The sequence below is a fragment of the Aulonocara stuartgranti genome, assembly GCF_965226115.1.
Source record: "Aulonocara stuartgranti genome assembly, chromosome: 3".
Taxonomy (NCBI): domain Eukaryota; kingdom Metazoa; phylum Chordata; class Actinopteri; order Cichliformes; family Cichlidae; genus Aulonocara; species Aulonocara stuartgranti.
In genome coordinates, this window is record NC_138941.1 from 18,073,071 (window position 1) to 18,086,102 (window position 13,032).

The 13,032-nt window shown below is 42.8% G+C and overlaps 1 protein-coding gene across 1 annotated transcript in view; it reads left to right on the top strand.

The window, feature by feature from the left end:
- zanl (zonadhesin, like) overlaps window positions 1-13,032 on the top strand; it is an 86,178-nt gene that overhangs the window by 32,294 nt on the left and 40,852 nt on the right. The window contains exons 42-58 of the mRNA XM_082520070.1: window positions 1,334-1,503; window positions 2,071-2,273; window positions 2,810-2,954; window positions 3,221-3,414; window positions 3,504-3,645; window positions 3,808-4,052; window positions 5,817-5,965; window positions 6,433-6,561; window positions 6,648-6,786; window positions 6,986-7,127; window positions 7,528-7,724; window positions 7,908-8,046; window positions 8,509-8,625; window positions 8,900-9,024; window positions 9,461-9,606; window positions 10,048-10,191; window positions 10,321-10,428. Coding sequence (XP_082376196.1) covers window positions 1,334-1,503; window positions 2,071-2,273; window positions 2,810-2,954; window positions 3,221-3,414; window positions 3,504-3,645; window positions 3,808-4,052; window positions 5,817-5,965; window positions 6,433-6,561; window positions 6,648-6,786; window positions 6,986-7,127; window positions 7,528-7,724; window positions 7,908-8,046; window positions 8,509-8,625; window positions 8,900-9,024; window positions 9,461-9,606; window positions 10,048-10,191; window positions 10,321-10,428 — 2,634 coding nt within the window. The remainder of the gene's footprint in view (window positions 1-1,333; window positions 1,504-2,070; window positions 2,274-2,809; window positions 2,955-3,220; window positions 3,415-3,503; window positions 3,646-3,807; window positions 4,053-5,816; window positions 5,966-6,432; window positions 6,562-6,647; window positions 6,787-6,985; window positions 7,128-7,527; window positions 7,725-7,907; window positions 8,047-8,508; window positions 8,626-8,899; window positions 9,025-9,460; window positions 9,607-10,047; window positions 10,192-10,320; window positions 10,429-13,032) is intronic.

Consider the following 13,032-nt stretch of genomic DNA (forward strand, 5'->3'; position numbering starts at 1 on the left):
AGTAGCAAGCTTTTCTTCCCTCTATCTCTCCTGAGCAAAATGCAGCAGCGTGCTTTTTGGCACCTGGAAGCCAGTTTCTCTTTCCTCTTTCCCCAATAACTTGGATGCCAGGGTCCATACATCTATCTATCTTTCACAAAATGTAACAAAGCACATTCCTGACACCGTATTGCCAGTCTCTGTCTCCATATCGATCATTTTCAAACACAGCAGTAAAAGCTTTTACGAGCCGTCAAGCCATTGCCTCATGTCTTAAAATACAAACATGCATCCATCCAGCCTCCACACCAGTCGAGCCACGTTGCCACTCGATCAGGGGTTCTCCTCATTCAGCTATTAAGGTCTTTCGTTTTCTGAAATCTGCTTTGTGGTCTTCTCCCACCATTCCTTCGTAATTTTCCGAACTCAACCACTCTACTCTCTGGAATCCTTGACCACCTTCTCTCTGCGCTTCTCTTTTGTCCTGCTTTCCTTCTTCCACCTCAGCCGGTAGCGGCAGATGGCTGTCCTTCCATGGGAATGGTTTTGCCAGAGGTTTCTTCCTGTTAAAAGGAGTTGTTCCTTCCCACTGTCGCCAAAGTGCTTGCTCATAGTTAGTCATATGATTGTTGGGTTGTTTCTGTAGGTATTACTGCAGGGTCTACCTTACATATAAAGCGCCTTGAGGCGATTGTTGTTGTGATTTGGGGCTGTATAAATAAATTGAATTGAAAAATTGAATTATTACTGCAGAGGTCTTTCACCTTCACAATGCACAATTATTGCTGCTTCTAGGGGATGCCTTCTTTGGGGATCTGCCAGCCCGGGAGGCACCAGTACCCTTTGCGCCCTTCCCTAAAGCTCAGTTCAACTCATGTTTAAGCCATTCACCTTTTTCTAATAGGAACACTGTAAAATGTAAAATGACAATGTGGACTCAGTTAGTGAGTTAGAGATAAAGTATCCAAACACTTCCCTTCCTGTTCTTATCTATATATAATCCCCCAGTTCTACTAGCTGTTTGTTCTTCCATTCATTCCCAACCCTCCCTCCCCTTTTTCAATTTCAATTCTTTCACTGTTTCACTTCTCATTAGTACATGGGGATCTGCCAGCCCAGGAGCCACCGCCAGTCCCCAGCGAGGCCTTCCCCAAACCGCAGTTCAATTCATGTTTAAGCCATTCACCTTTATTCACTGGCCCCAGCTAGTGAATTGTTGCTAAACTTATGCAACAGTTGTTGACTGTTTCACCACCAAATGTAGCTTGTTTGTTTGTTTGAACTCAGATTTTCAGTATATATGAGCCTCTGCCTTTTCCTACCTAAGCTAAGTGAGTGCTTTTCTCTGTTACAGGGAGTGCATCAGTGTAGTTAATCCCACTCCATTCTTCCAAAGCTGTGTGTATGACATGTGTCAGTTCAACGGCCAGCAGCACGTGCTGTGTGACCAGCTCCAGGCCTACACTGACGCATGTCATAGTGCTGGAGCCAAAGTCTACCAATGGAGAACTCCAGACTTCTGCCGTAAGTTTGAATCTGAGATATACCAAATATATCTAAATGATATATGATAGTTTAATAATAATATCAGCTGTTCTTTCTGAATATCATAAAGTATATATAAAACATAGTCACAGTGACATCGCCCATTGGCTTGATAAGCCCCATTCTGAAGCATAAATGAATAAAGACTTGAATAATACCTTTTCATTTTGGAAAAATGAACCTTCAGCATTTTCCCTTTTAAATGGGGTGCATGCCATAGCTTCTCCATTTGGAAGTTGTATCCACCTGTAAATATAACCACGATATATTACATCCTGCTCACCAACATTATAATTGAACTTATAATCATATTTATAATTGTATAGGGAGGAGAGTTTAAGATACAGTGCACAATGCTGAAACCAATGTAAAATATTCAATGCAGTTAATATTGTCCTTGCTTTCATTTATGACACTGAGTTAAATCAATATGAGATACGTAGGTGCCCTGTCTTTGAATCATCCTACTCCCCCTCCCTTCTCTGTTGCTATTTGTCCACCATTGTTCCCTCTCATTATTGTTCATCCCTGTGTTTGTCCACACAGCTCTGACCTGTCCTCCCAATAGCTCCTACTCCCTTTGTGTGAATTCATGTCCTGAGACATGTCTTGGTGTGGTGGGACCACCTGGCTGTGAGGAAGTGTGTGTGGAGGGTTGTGAGTGTAACCCTGGCTTCATTCTCAGTGATGACAAATGTGTGGAACTGAGAGACTGTGGTTGTGTGGACCCCAGTGGAACCTATCACCCTGTAAGTGGAAACAGCCTCCAAACAATTAAAACCATATTCCATTTACCTTTAAAATGTGCTAAGCTCATGCTAACATCATTTTCAGTTCTCTTTATAACTTCAACAGGAGAGACGCCAAGAGACACAAAGACCCTACAGTAAAAAAGAAATTAAAACTCAACTAAATTAAGGGTGCATAGACTGCAGTGAACTGTTGGCACACAAATATTGGTTTTACAACAAAGATTTTTACTTTCAACTTATCAAGCACAGGTTATATTTATTATGCTGTATTTTGCCTGAATTTAAAAGACACTGGTGTTATAGAATTTGTATTTTTGTCACAGCATTTACATACTGGTGCCACCACAATTAGCAAGCCCAAAATCAATAAATAAATGAGTAAAGGTTGGCCTAATTAGTTAGTGGCATACAGAATCCCTGGTTTGCATCCAAATGTATATTTATCATTTAGATCTTTATATTCGTCTGATGTATAAGAGAGAATTACATGACAGAATTTTGATTGTTTTTTGTATTCTGTGTACATTTGTCAGGTGGGCGATGACTGGTACTTGGAGGGTTGTGAACAAAAGTGTATGTGTCACAGTGGAGGTCTGCTACAGTGTCATAACACCAGCTGTAACCCAACTACTGAGAGCTGCCAACTACAAGATGGAGAATATGAATGCCACCCTCTGGGTATGTTAATCACACAGCTTCACATAGAAATAGCTGCATGAATGCATGGATGTGGATTACAGTGTCAAGTGCTTTATCCGACTGGTCCTAGAAATGCAGTAAATAAATGCAGTCATTTTAGCAACAGCCGCTCCAAACCTCCACTGTCTCAACTGATGTTGTTTTTTTGGACTGAGTTTGTTAAGACTGCATAATAACTTCCTACCTTTTTAGTTCCTGAAAGAGTATCTGCACATTTTCCAGTAATCCTTTTTCTTTCTACCCAGACCTGTGTCCTCCTAACGCAGAGTATATAGAGTGCGGTCCAGCTTGCATTCCTACATGTATGGAACCCTCTACCAACTGTTCTGGCTCCTGCATCACTGGGTGTTTCTGCAAACCAGGCTTTGTCTTCAAAGGACGGCACTGCGTGCCGCTGGACAAGTGTGGTTGTTTAGATGACAACAATAACTATTATGAGGTCAGATGTCCTAGTTAGTACTGTGTACAGTGTACATTTAAAGACATACAGTATACTTTCTCAGTACTGATTGTTTTCATTTTATCCAGCCTGGTGAGATAGTATTTGGAGATGGCTGCACAAAGCTGTGTCGCTGTGTAGGGAACTACACTTTGGAATGTGTTGATAACTCCTGTGACCCCACTGAAGAGTGTCGAGAGGTTAATGGTGTTGCAGGCTGTTATCCTAAAGGTAATAATGTTTGTTGACTTTATTGTTGTTGACTTGATTTAATGCAGTGTAATAAATTACATCTGCACAAGGAGCACCTTGTGTTGTGCTTTACAGTCAGTCGGTATAACTTGATAGTTGACAGTGTGGAAATTACAATTTTCTCATATATTATTCCTTTAGGTACATCCACATGCATTGCATCTGGCGATCCACACTACACCAGCTTTGACAAACGCAAATATGACTTCATGGGCAACTGCAGCTATCTGATGTCTAGTCCATGCAATGACACAACTGTGCCCTACTTTGAGGTCCATACTGACAATGAAAACCGGTATAACAGGCCGACCATCTCCTATGTGAATGCCGTACATGTATACGCACAGATGATAAAGATCTCCATTCTCAAAGGTGGCACTGTGCAGGTAAGACATGAGAAGAAGAAACAGGATGTTTTGCATGTGAAAACCAATCACGCTTTCACGTTATCAGGCACTACTGCATTACAAACAAACATCATTCTGTGGTACAAATCACTGCACATGCTCAGGAACACTTCTGAAAACCACTGCAATTGACCATGGAAAGAAACTTGCACTTACACTTAGCACTTAGTTCCTCCTACGCCGAGCAGGCAGCTAACAATCTCCATCGATGTCGGTCAGGGGCGAATGTTTCAGCTTCGTCCCAGGCGATGTCGACTGTTTTCAGATCATCCATAAACATTCGACGCCATGTGATATTTGGTCGGCCTTGCTTTCGCTGGTTCTGCCAAAGGCTTCTTCCTGTTAAAAGACGCCTCTGTCACCAAAGTGCTTGGTCAATGGGGTCATATGATTGTTGTTTTTTTTTCTCTGTATGTATTATTGTAAGGTCTATCTTACAATATAAAGCACATTGAGGTGACTGTTTTTGTGATTTGGGGCTATATAAAAAACATTGAATTTAAATGAATTGAATTGGAGATGTCGGAGGACACCGGCAGCCTTCCCTACTCTGGAGTTGACATCTTGATCAGAGATCCCATAATTCGAGATGATGCTGCCCAGATATGTGAAATTTTCCAACTTATCAGCACGTTATTGGTTGATTATGACGGGAACATGGGCAGTTGTGTAGCCAACTCTGAGTACCTTGGTTTTCTTGGCGCTTATTCGTAATCCGACTTCCTCACCTGCCTCTGCAAAGCTGCAGTCCATTCTTGGAGGTCTTCCGTAGTCGAGCCCAGTAGGGGCCCAGTAGCCAATTCAAAAGAATGAGGCAAAGCACTTTCCCGGGTACCGACAGCAGCGTGATGCCCCGGCAGTTGTTACAGTCACCCAAATCGCCTTTCGGGAAGTTTGGTGATAACACCTTTTGCCCATTCATAGGGTACACGCGATGTTGTCCAGCAGGCGTTTAGGGGTCTTCTAAGGGCGCCATCCAATCATCTGTCTGGACGCAGAACCGGGAGTTGGAGCAGAGACCACAAAAGGCGTCTACAAACTGCTGGGGGACTCCATATTGACGTGGGATAGCCCATAGAGTCGGCCGGTGGACGTTGTCAAAAGCTTTCTTGAAGTCATTGAAATTACCCATTCATAGGGTACACACGATGTTGACCAGCAGGCATTTTGGGGACTTCTAAGGGCGGCATCCAACTGGGCTTCGTCATCCTTCAGCATTGTGGGGAGGAACTCGTCCAGGCCAACATCGCTGTCTTGACTTCGGCGTTGATGATTTTTCCGATATCGACAGGAAGAAGATCCATGGAGGGTGCAAGTTCGTTGGCCTCGAACAAGTGGAGTGGCTCGGGCTGGTTTAAAGTATCGCAGAACTGTTTGGCTCAACATTGGTCTTGCTCAGCTTCAGTGAGGAGGACTCGTCCATTTTGTCTCGGATTGGGACCAAGCGGCCACTGCGAGCCCCTGTTAGATCTGGTACAATGCGATTTAATATTCGGGTATCGTTCTGGTCTACTGTTTTCTTGGGCATCCATGCCTTTGGCTTCGATCCACTCTCGCTTGTCATGCCGGCAGCTGCATTTGACATGTCGGGCAAGAGCTGAGTTGTTCAGACATCATTGGCATGATAAAGGAACGTTTCTTTTCAGTTACAGATACTAATGTTGTGACATGAGTAATTCAAAAATGAAAATGTTGGCTAATAATTGACCAGATTTGATGTACTCTGCCTATTTTCCCATACAGGTTAATGGGACCAATGTCAATCTGCCACTGTCTCCGTCCCCTGGTATTTCTGTGTTCAAGTCAGGAAAACACTACACTGTCTCCATGAACTTTGGTGTGACGGTTCGCTATGATGGAAACTCCTTCATGGACATTAAAGTAATCGAAGAGTGAGTGAAGACCAAATTCATGGTTTCCTTATAAAGTGGTGTTTTAATCACAAGTTCACCAGTCCAGAAATCTACATCCATACTGATACAACTAAAACTATAACACATATTCATATACTGAACATGAATCCTTTATCTGTAAGGAGTAGTAAGGTGATAAAGGCAGAGATTAATGACACAGCTAGGATATTTTATTTAAACAATGTAGCAGGGGCAACACAAACAGCTCCCTCAAAATTTCAAGATAAAATCACACAAAACTTCTAATTTCCTGACTAGTTAATTCTATGCTGATGCTATCAAACGCATCAAATGTACATGTCTGATCTTTTAGTCTTACTAATGTGTGGGGTTTAGTCTACTGCTGAAAAGAAACTTGGCTGGAATTAAAACACGTTGTAGTTCTGGCTGACTTGTTAGTCTTTCTTGCATAAGACTCTAACACAATCATTTTCTGCAATCTGCAGCTATCAGAACAAGCTGTGTGGCCTGTGTGGCAACTATGATGGAGATACTAAAGATGACTTCCGCAAACCAGATGGAAGCTTAGCTGAAAATGCCAATGACTTTGGACACAGTTGGAACATGAATCCAGAGTGAGTATTGCAGAGATGCAAGTGTAAAGAAACATTTACCATTGGCAAAAGACAAATGTTCTTAAGATGATGGTCTGTCTTGACAGATGTAATAAGAAACCCAACACTACGATCCCTGGGTGCAATGAAGAAGAACAGGAACTGTATGAAAGCTCTGGATATTGTGGCATTCTGCTGGACAAAAATGGACCTTTTGCTGTGTGCCATCCCAAAGTCAACCCCAATGTATGTTCATGTAAAGGATAGTGCACATATAATAAACAAATGTGGAACAGGTCCTTATTCTGAGCTTGTTGTATTTGTGTATGTGTGTGTGCGTTCAGGGTGAAAATGTGATATTAGTAATAGTGGAATAATTTGAATATGTGGTTTTAGATGGTCACACAATATAAAGCATTGTAACAAAGTGATTGTTTGTTCTCAGAATTACTTCAGGGACTGTGTCTTTGACTTGTGTGAGCTGGATGGTGCCAAGCCCATTTTGTGTGAAGCCATTGAAGCCTATGTCAATGAATGCCAAGATCGTGGGGTCAACCTTGGACCATGGAGGAATGAAACCTTCTGCCGTGAGTATTGGAAGGACAAATGATTTAATTTAGTAGTAAAATAACTTTAGGTATATCATTAGGTAAAAATCAGCTTGGCTGAGTAGTTGGGAGAAAATAACACAAAGAAGTTTATGTCAGTTTTGACTTGTGGAAGAGTACTTCATACGGGCTTCCTACTCACTAAAGTTAACCGAGGGAGTGCTGCTTTAGCATACCTAGTTGGGCAGACAACATATACCAAGAGGCTGCAGGAGACTGGGTTACCACCAAACTCAAACAATCTAGTTACACGGAAGACAACACAGCTGGAAGTGCCAAAGACGTATCTCTTTTCTTGTGAAAAGCTGTCATTTTATATTTTAACCAGCACATACTTTTGTTTCCTATCACTAACTTCAACCTCTTGTGGTCTGCTTAGCACTGAGCTGTCCCCCAAACAGCCACTACGAACCTTGTGCAGATCCTTGTCAGGAAACATGCTTTGGAAAACCCCCCTCCTGCTCTGGTCCCTGCTCTGAGTCCTGTGTGTGTGATCCCAGCTATGTCCTGAGTGCTGGCAAGTGCGTTAAGGAGAACATGTGTGGCTGCAACCACACGAACGGCCAGTATTATGAGGTATGGTGAAGTGGGTCTGATAGGCCGGCAGTGAATCATTTGGTCCTTTGTATTTCAAGTCAGGTCACTTGCAGTCTCTTTATGTCCTCTCTAAAACAACATTTTCATACATACATGCATAAAAGGATCTACAAAGAATCATCTGTGCCTGCTATGCTTAATTGTCAATTGTCTGTTTGTCAGCCTGGAGAGGAGTTTTTTGAGGAAGACTGCAAGCGAAAATGTTGGTGTGGTGCAGCTGGAATTACCTGTGAAGCCTCTGAATGCCCCCCAATGCATGAATGTAAACTTCAGGATGGAGAGCTGGGCTGCTATCCTACGAGTATGTTTGTAATGTTCACGCCTAAAAAAAACACAGCAAAGCTGTAGCCATTATATTCTAAGTAGGTTTCCAGATCTCATGGGTTGGACTGCCAACCTGAAAAGTTTTGCAACTGTGTTTGATGTGATGCTGTAGACTTTGTCAAAGTTCTCAAACGAGCATTTTCTATCCCTGCTCTAATATACATAATTAGACTGAGCAATGGAAGATAGAGAAGCACAACCCACAGGCGTCTTTTACTTTCAATAACAGTGAAATATTTATGTGTGTGTTGCTGTTATGTTTCTTTTGCTCTCTTCTGTACAGTTTGTCTATAACAACACTTGTTACATGCGATTCTTTATAATACAAAATCACAGAATTGCAGAAAATTTTTGTCTAGTCAGGAAATGACATATTCTTTGCATCTTTTTTATCATCTGTGTTTCAGTCTGATGTTCCTGATGTTTTTCCCTCTCTCAGGTTTTCAGGATTGTGTAGTTTCTGGGGATCCACACTACAACACCTTTGACAAGAAGTACTACAGCTTCATGGGAACCTGTACTTACACACTGGCAAGAAGCTGTAGGAACAGCACAGGTACACACTATTTTGAGACATTTATTCATTAAGATGTTTGGGTTTCATTGCACCTGTTCTAGTCTTGCCACACCACACGCACAAATGAAAGTTTAAATGAGCTAAATTTACTCATTTATTATTTTCATCGCAAAGCATGACAGATGTTGTTTTCATTCACGTTTGCTGCAAAGAGAAGACACTGAATGTCAGTGGTGGTTTGTATGTTAATGCCAATGTTCACCTTTAATATAAACACACAATATTCCTGATTGTCGTGGTCTTCCCTGTGCAGGCCCTTGGTTCTCTGTGGAGGCAAAGAATGAAGAGAGAGGAGTTGCAGGAGTGTCATACCTGAGGAAGCTATATGTGACAGTGGATGGAATTACTGTGACCCTGATGAAGAGCAGTAGAACACTGGTCAGTATGTGAATGAATTACTATCTCTTATATTTCCCATCTTTAAGTAAAATGTGTGCCAGCAGACATCCCACACAGTATTTGTATCATCACCATGGATGTCTTATGTCTACACATAACTGACATTTTAGCAAAGAACTCAAATTATATCTTTAGTTACTTTGTTGCTAACAACATGTAAAAAAAACAAAACAGATTTTTCCCATTTTGTCAGTTGAATCTATGCCAAAGATAACACAGTGTGATAGGCATAAAGCAATGTCTTTCTTGCTTGTTAAAACTATACAAAGTCTGTTTTTGCCTGATATACTGCACATTGCACACTCTTTGTACTTTTATACTCCCTGACCTGTCCACCAATTAGACGTTTACACAGTCTGTTTAACATCTTTATATTCTTATGTTCTTAACATCTTTTTCTTCATCACTGAATCAGGTGAACGGAGTACGGGTGGCTCTGCCCCACTCCCCCTCTCCTCTCATGTCTATTAGTCTTGCTGGTCAGTTCATCACGCTTCAAACATCCTTTGGCCTGAGGGTGCGTTGGGATGGAAACCATTATGCCCAGATCTCAGTTCCCAGGTTAGTATAAATATTGGTTTGAACTATTTTGATATTGTAGAACTTCTTTTTATTTGCTTCACACATTCATACAATACACCTGACCACTGTCTCCATTGCTCCATCATTCTTTTTTTGATGACCACTTTCCTCCGATGCAACCATAACCTAACGATCTGAAGAAACTCTGATAGATAACGATCTAAACTGCTGAACATCACCAGTTGTTTTATGTATGTTGTGAAAACAAAGCAGTCCATTTGTGTGCATATTGTGGACTTATGCAACTTTTAATATATACTAACGATGCCCTGGTTTATTGTATCAGGGATCTTTGCATTCTCTTCATTTGTTTCTAGAATTACAATAAAAGGCCAAGCAACACCTTATTAAACATTGCAAATATTCTTAAGCTTGTCTTATTTTAATCCTACATATCCTGCCTTGACTTTGTCCTACCAGCTCCTACTATGACCAAATGTGTGGCCTTTGTGGTGACTATGATGGGAACCCAGACAATGACTTCACTAAACCAGATGGCACTGTGGCAGGAAATAGTAATGACTTTGGGAACAGCTGGCAGACCAAAGACGATGAAGATGACTCGTGAGTTCCAACATATCTATCTTTCTGTCTTTTGGATTTCTTCTGGTTATGTCTTTCGTTACCTTGCTGTCGGACTCTTTCTGACAAACTGAAGAGGATGTAACTGTGTTTTGTATTTGTATTGACCAGATGTACCCCAGGAACAAAGCCTGATCCAGACTGTGACCCCAATTTGGAAGCTGAAGTTGTAAAACCAGAGAAATGTGGTAAAATTACAGACCCTACTGGACCCTTCCGGTAAGAATTCACAACCCCTCCACTTTTGGTTATCGACTTGGTTAAACTGATGGGATTCCTGGGATTTTACAACGTTTTTTTCCTGACCTTATAAAATCATGAAATAGATGGCAGCATGCCTGGTAATCACCCAACTGACCTGTAAAATATGAATAAATATTTTCAATACTATTACTGTAATGCTGTAATGAACCCTTCTGGCACTGGGATGCCAGTTTCGTTCTTTGTCCCTCATTCTCAAACGCAGCAGCAAGTTTTTACCAATGACTTGCCAGTTTATCTCTATCTATCGTTGCAAAACACCTGGGATACCAGGTTCTTTCTATAACCCTCCTTTGCAAATGCAACAGTGAGCTTTTGGCACCAGGATGCCAAGTTATTATTCCTCATTTGCAAATGCATCAACAAGGTTTTCTACCCAGGAGATTCCAGTTTCCCTTCACCTCTATCCCTCCCTCGCACAATGCAGCAGCATGCTTCTTGGCACTAGGATGTCAGGCTTTCTTTCTCTATCCCTCCTTCACAAATGCAGGAGCAAGTTTTTAGCACCGGGTTGCCAGTTCCTCTTCCCTCCGTCCCCTTTTCACAAAAGTGCAGCAGCATGTTTTTTGGCACAGGAATGCCAGGTTTAGTATTTAGTATTTATTTTATTTATTGTCATTGTCAAGAACAATGAAATTGCGTTTGGGGCTTCCATACAACCCCAAAAAAAGAAGAAAATAATAAATACCCCTTAAAACCCAAGTGTACATATTTAACCCAGTGTGACTCCAATGCAATAAGACAATCCTTAGCAATAATGTTCGTAGAAATTCAGACAAAGACCTGAGAAACATGACAAAATACAACAATGCAACCCATTCAATATTATTGTACTGTGAGATATGATATCAGATATGATAGTTATCTATTTAAGAAAGGGGGGGGGGGCAGGAGGGGGAAGAGAATAAAGATATGATGCACCAATGCAGACAAGTTCATTGCTATTAAGAAGTTGGATATGGTTATTGTCCGTGAGAGGGGGGCAGAGAGTTCAGGAGCCTCACAGCCTGTGGATACAGGCTGTTGGCCAGTCTGGATGTTCTGGCCTGTATAGACCTGTACCTTCTCCCTGAGGGCAGCAGATGGAAAAGGTGGCGCGCAGGGTGATGTTGGTCCCGCAGGATACTGTGCACCCTCCTCAGACAGCGAGTGGGGAAGATATTACTGATCTCTGGCAGACTTGTTCCAATAATTCTGCCAGCTTCTTTCACCACCCGCTGGAGTGCTTGCTGATCGGCCTTGGTGCAGCTGGGGAACCACACTAGAAATCCATACGTCAGAACGCTGCTGATGGCACAGTTGTAGAAGTTCAACATCAGAGATCTGGGAATGTGTGCGCTCCGCAGTCTCCTCAGGTAGTAGAGGCGCTGTTGGGCCTTCCGTACAACTGAGGTGATATGGTTGCCCCAGGACAGGTCCTCGGTCACAGTTACCCCCAAGAATTTAAAACTGCTCACCCTCTCCACCGCCTCACTGCCAATGAAGAGAGGCAGATGGTTGTTATGGCCCCTCTTCCGGAAATCTACAATGATCTCCTTGGTCTTTTTGGTGTTTAAGACCAAGTTATTGTCGTGGCACCATGACTCTAGTTGTTGCACCTCTGTCCTATAGTTTGTCTCATCATTGTTGGATATAAGTCCGAGCACTGTAGTGTCATCTGCAAACTTAACAATGAGATTGGACGCGCAGGAGGAAATACAGTCATGGGTGAAGAGAGTGTATAGCAGAGGGCTCAGAACACACCCCTGAGGGGCACCGGTGTTGACCACAAGGGTGGAAGAGGTGTTCTTACCCACTCTGACACTCTGTCTACGGTTAGTGAGGAAGTCCACAATCCAGTTGCACAGAGAGGAGTTAAGTCCCAGTTGGTGGAGTTTGGGACGGAGTTTGTATGGCCGGATGGTATTAAAAGCCGAGCTGTAGTCTACAAAGAGGAGCCGTGCATAGGTGTTCCTGTGTTCCAAGTGCTTCAGTAATGTGTGCAGCACTGTGGCGATCGCATCCTCGGTTGACCGGTTCTCCCTGTATGCAAACTGGTGCGAGTCCAGGGATGGTGGAAAAGCAGCTCTGATGTGTTTAATGACCAGTCTCTCCAGGCATTTGGCGGGAATGGGGGTGAGTGCCACAGGTCTGAAATCGTTCAGACATGTGACATTTGACTGTTTGGGGATGGGAACGATGGTTGCTGCTTTGAAACAGGATGGTACCAGTGAACAGGACAACGAGGTGTTATATATAGAGGTGAAGACGTCTGCCAGGTCCGCAGCACAGTCTTTTAGCACCCGGCCCAGCACTCCATCCGGCCCGGCCGCCTTCCTGGTGTTAATGCTCCGGAACACACGCCTCAGCTCATGAGTGCTCAGGACCGGAGCAGGGTCGGTTGAGGGGAGAGGGGACAGGACAGGGTCGGTGTTCTCCCTGTCAAAACGGGCATAAAAGAGATTTAGATCCTCAGCCAGAGTAGAACTGTCGGCTGAGGGTGATGGTGTTCTTCTTTTGTAGTCCGTGATAGCCCTGATGCCCTCCCAGACCTGCCTTGGGTTTGTGTTGTTCTCAAACCTG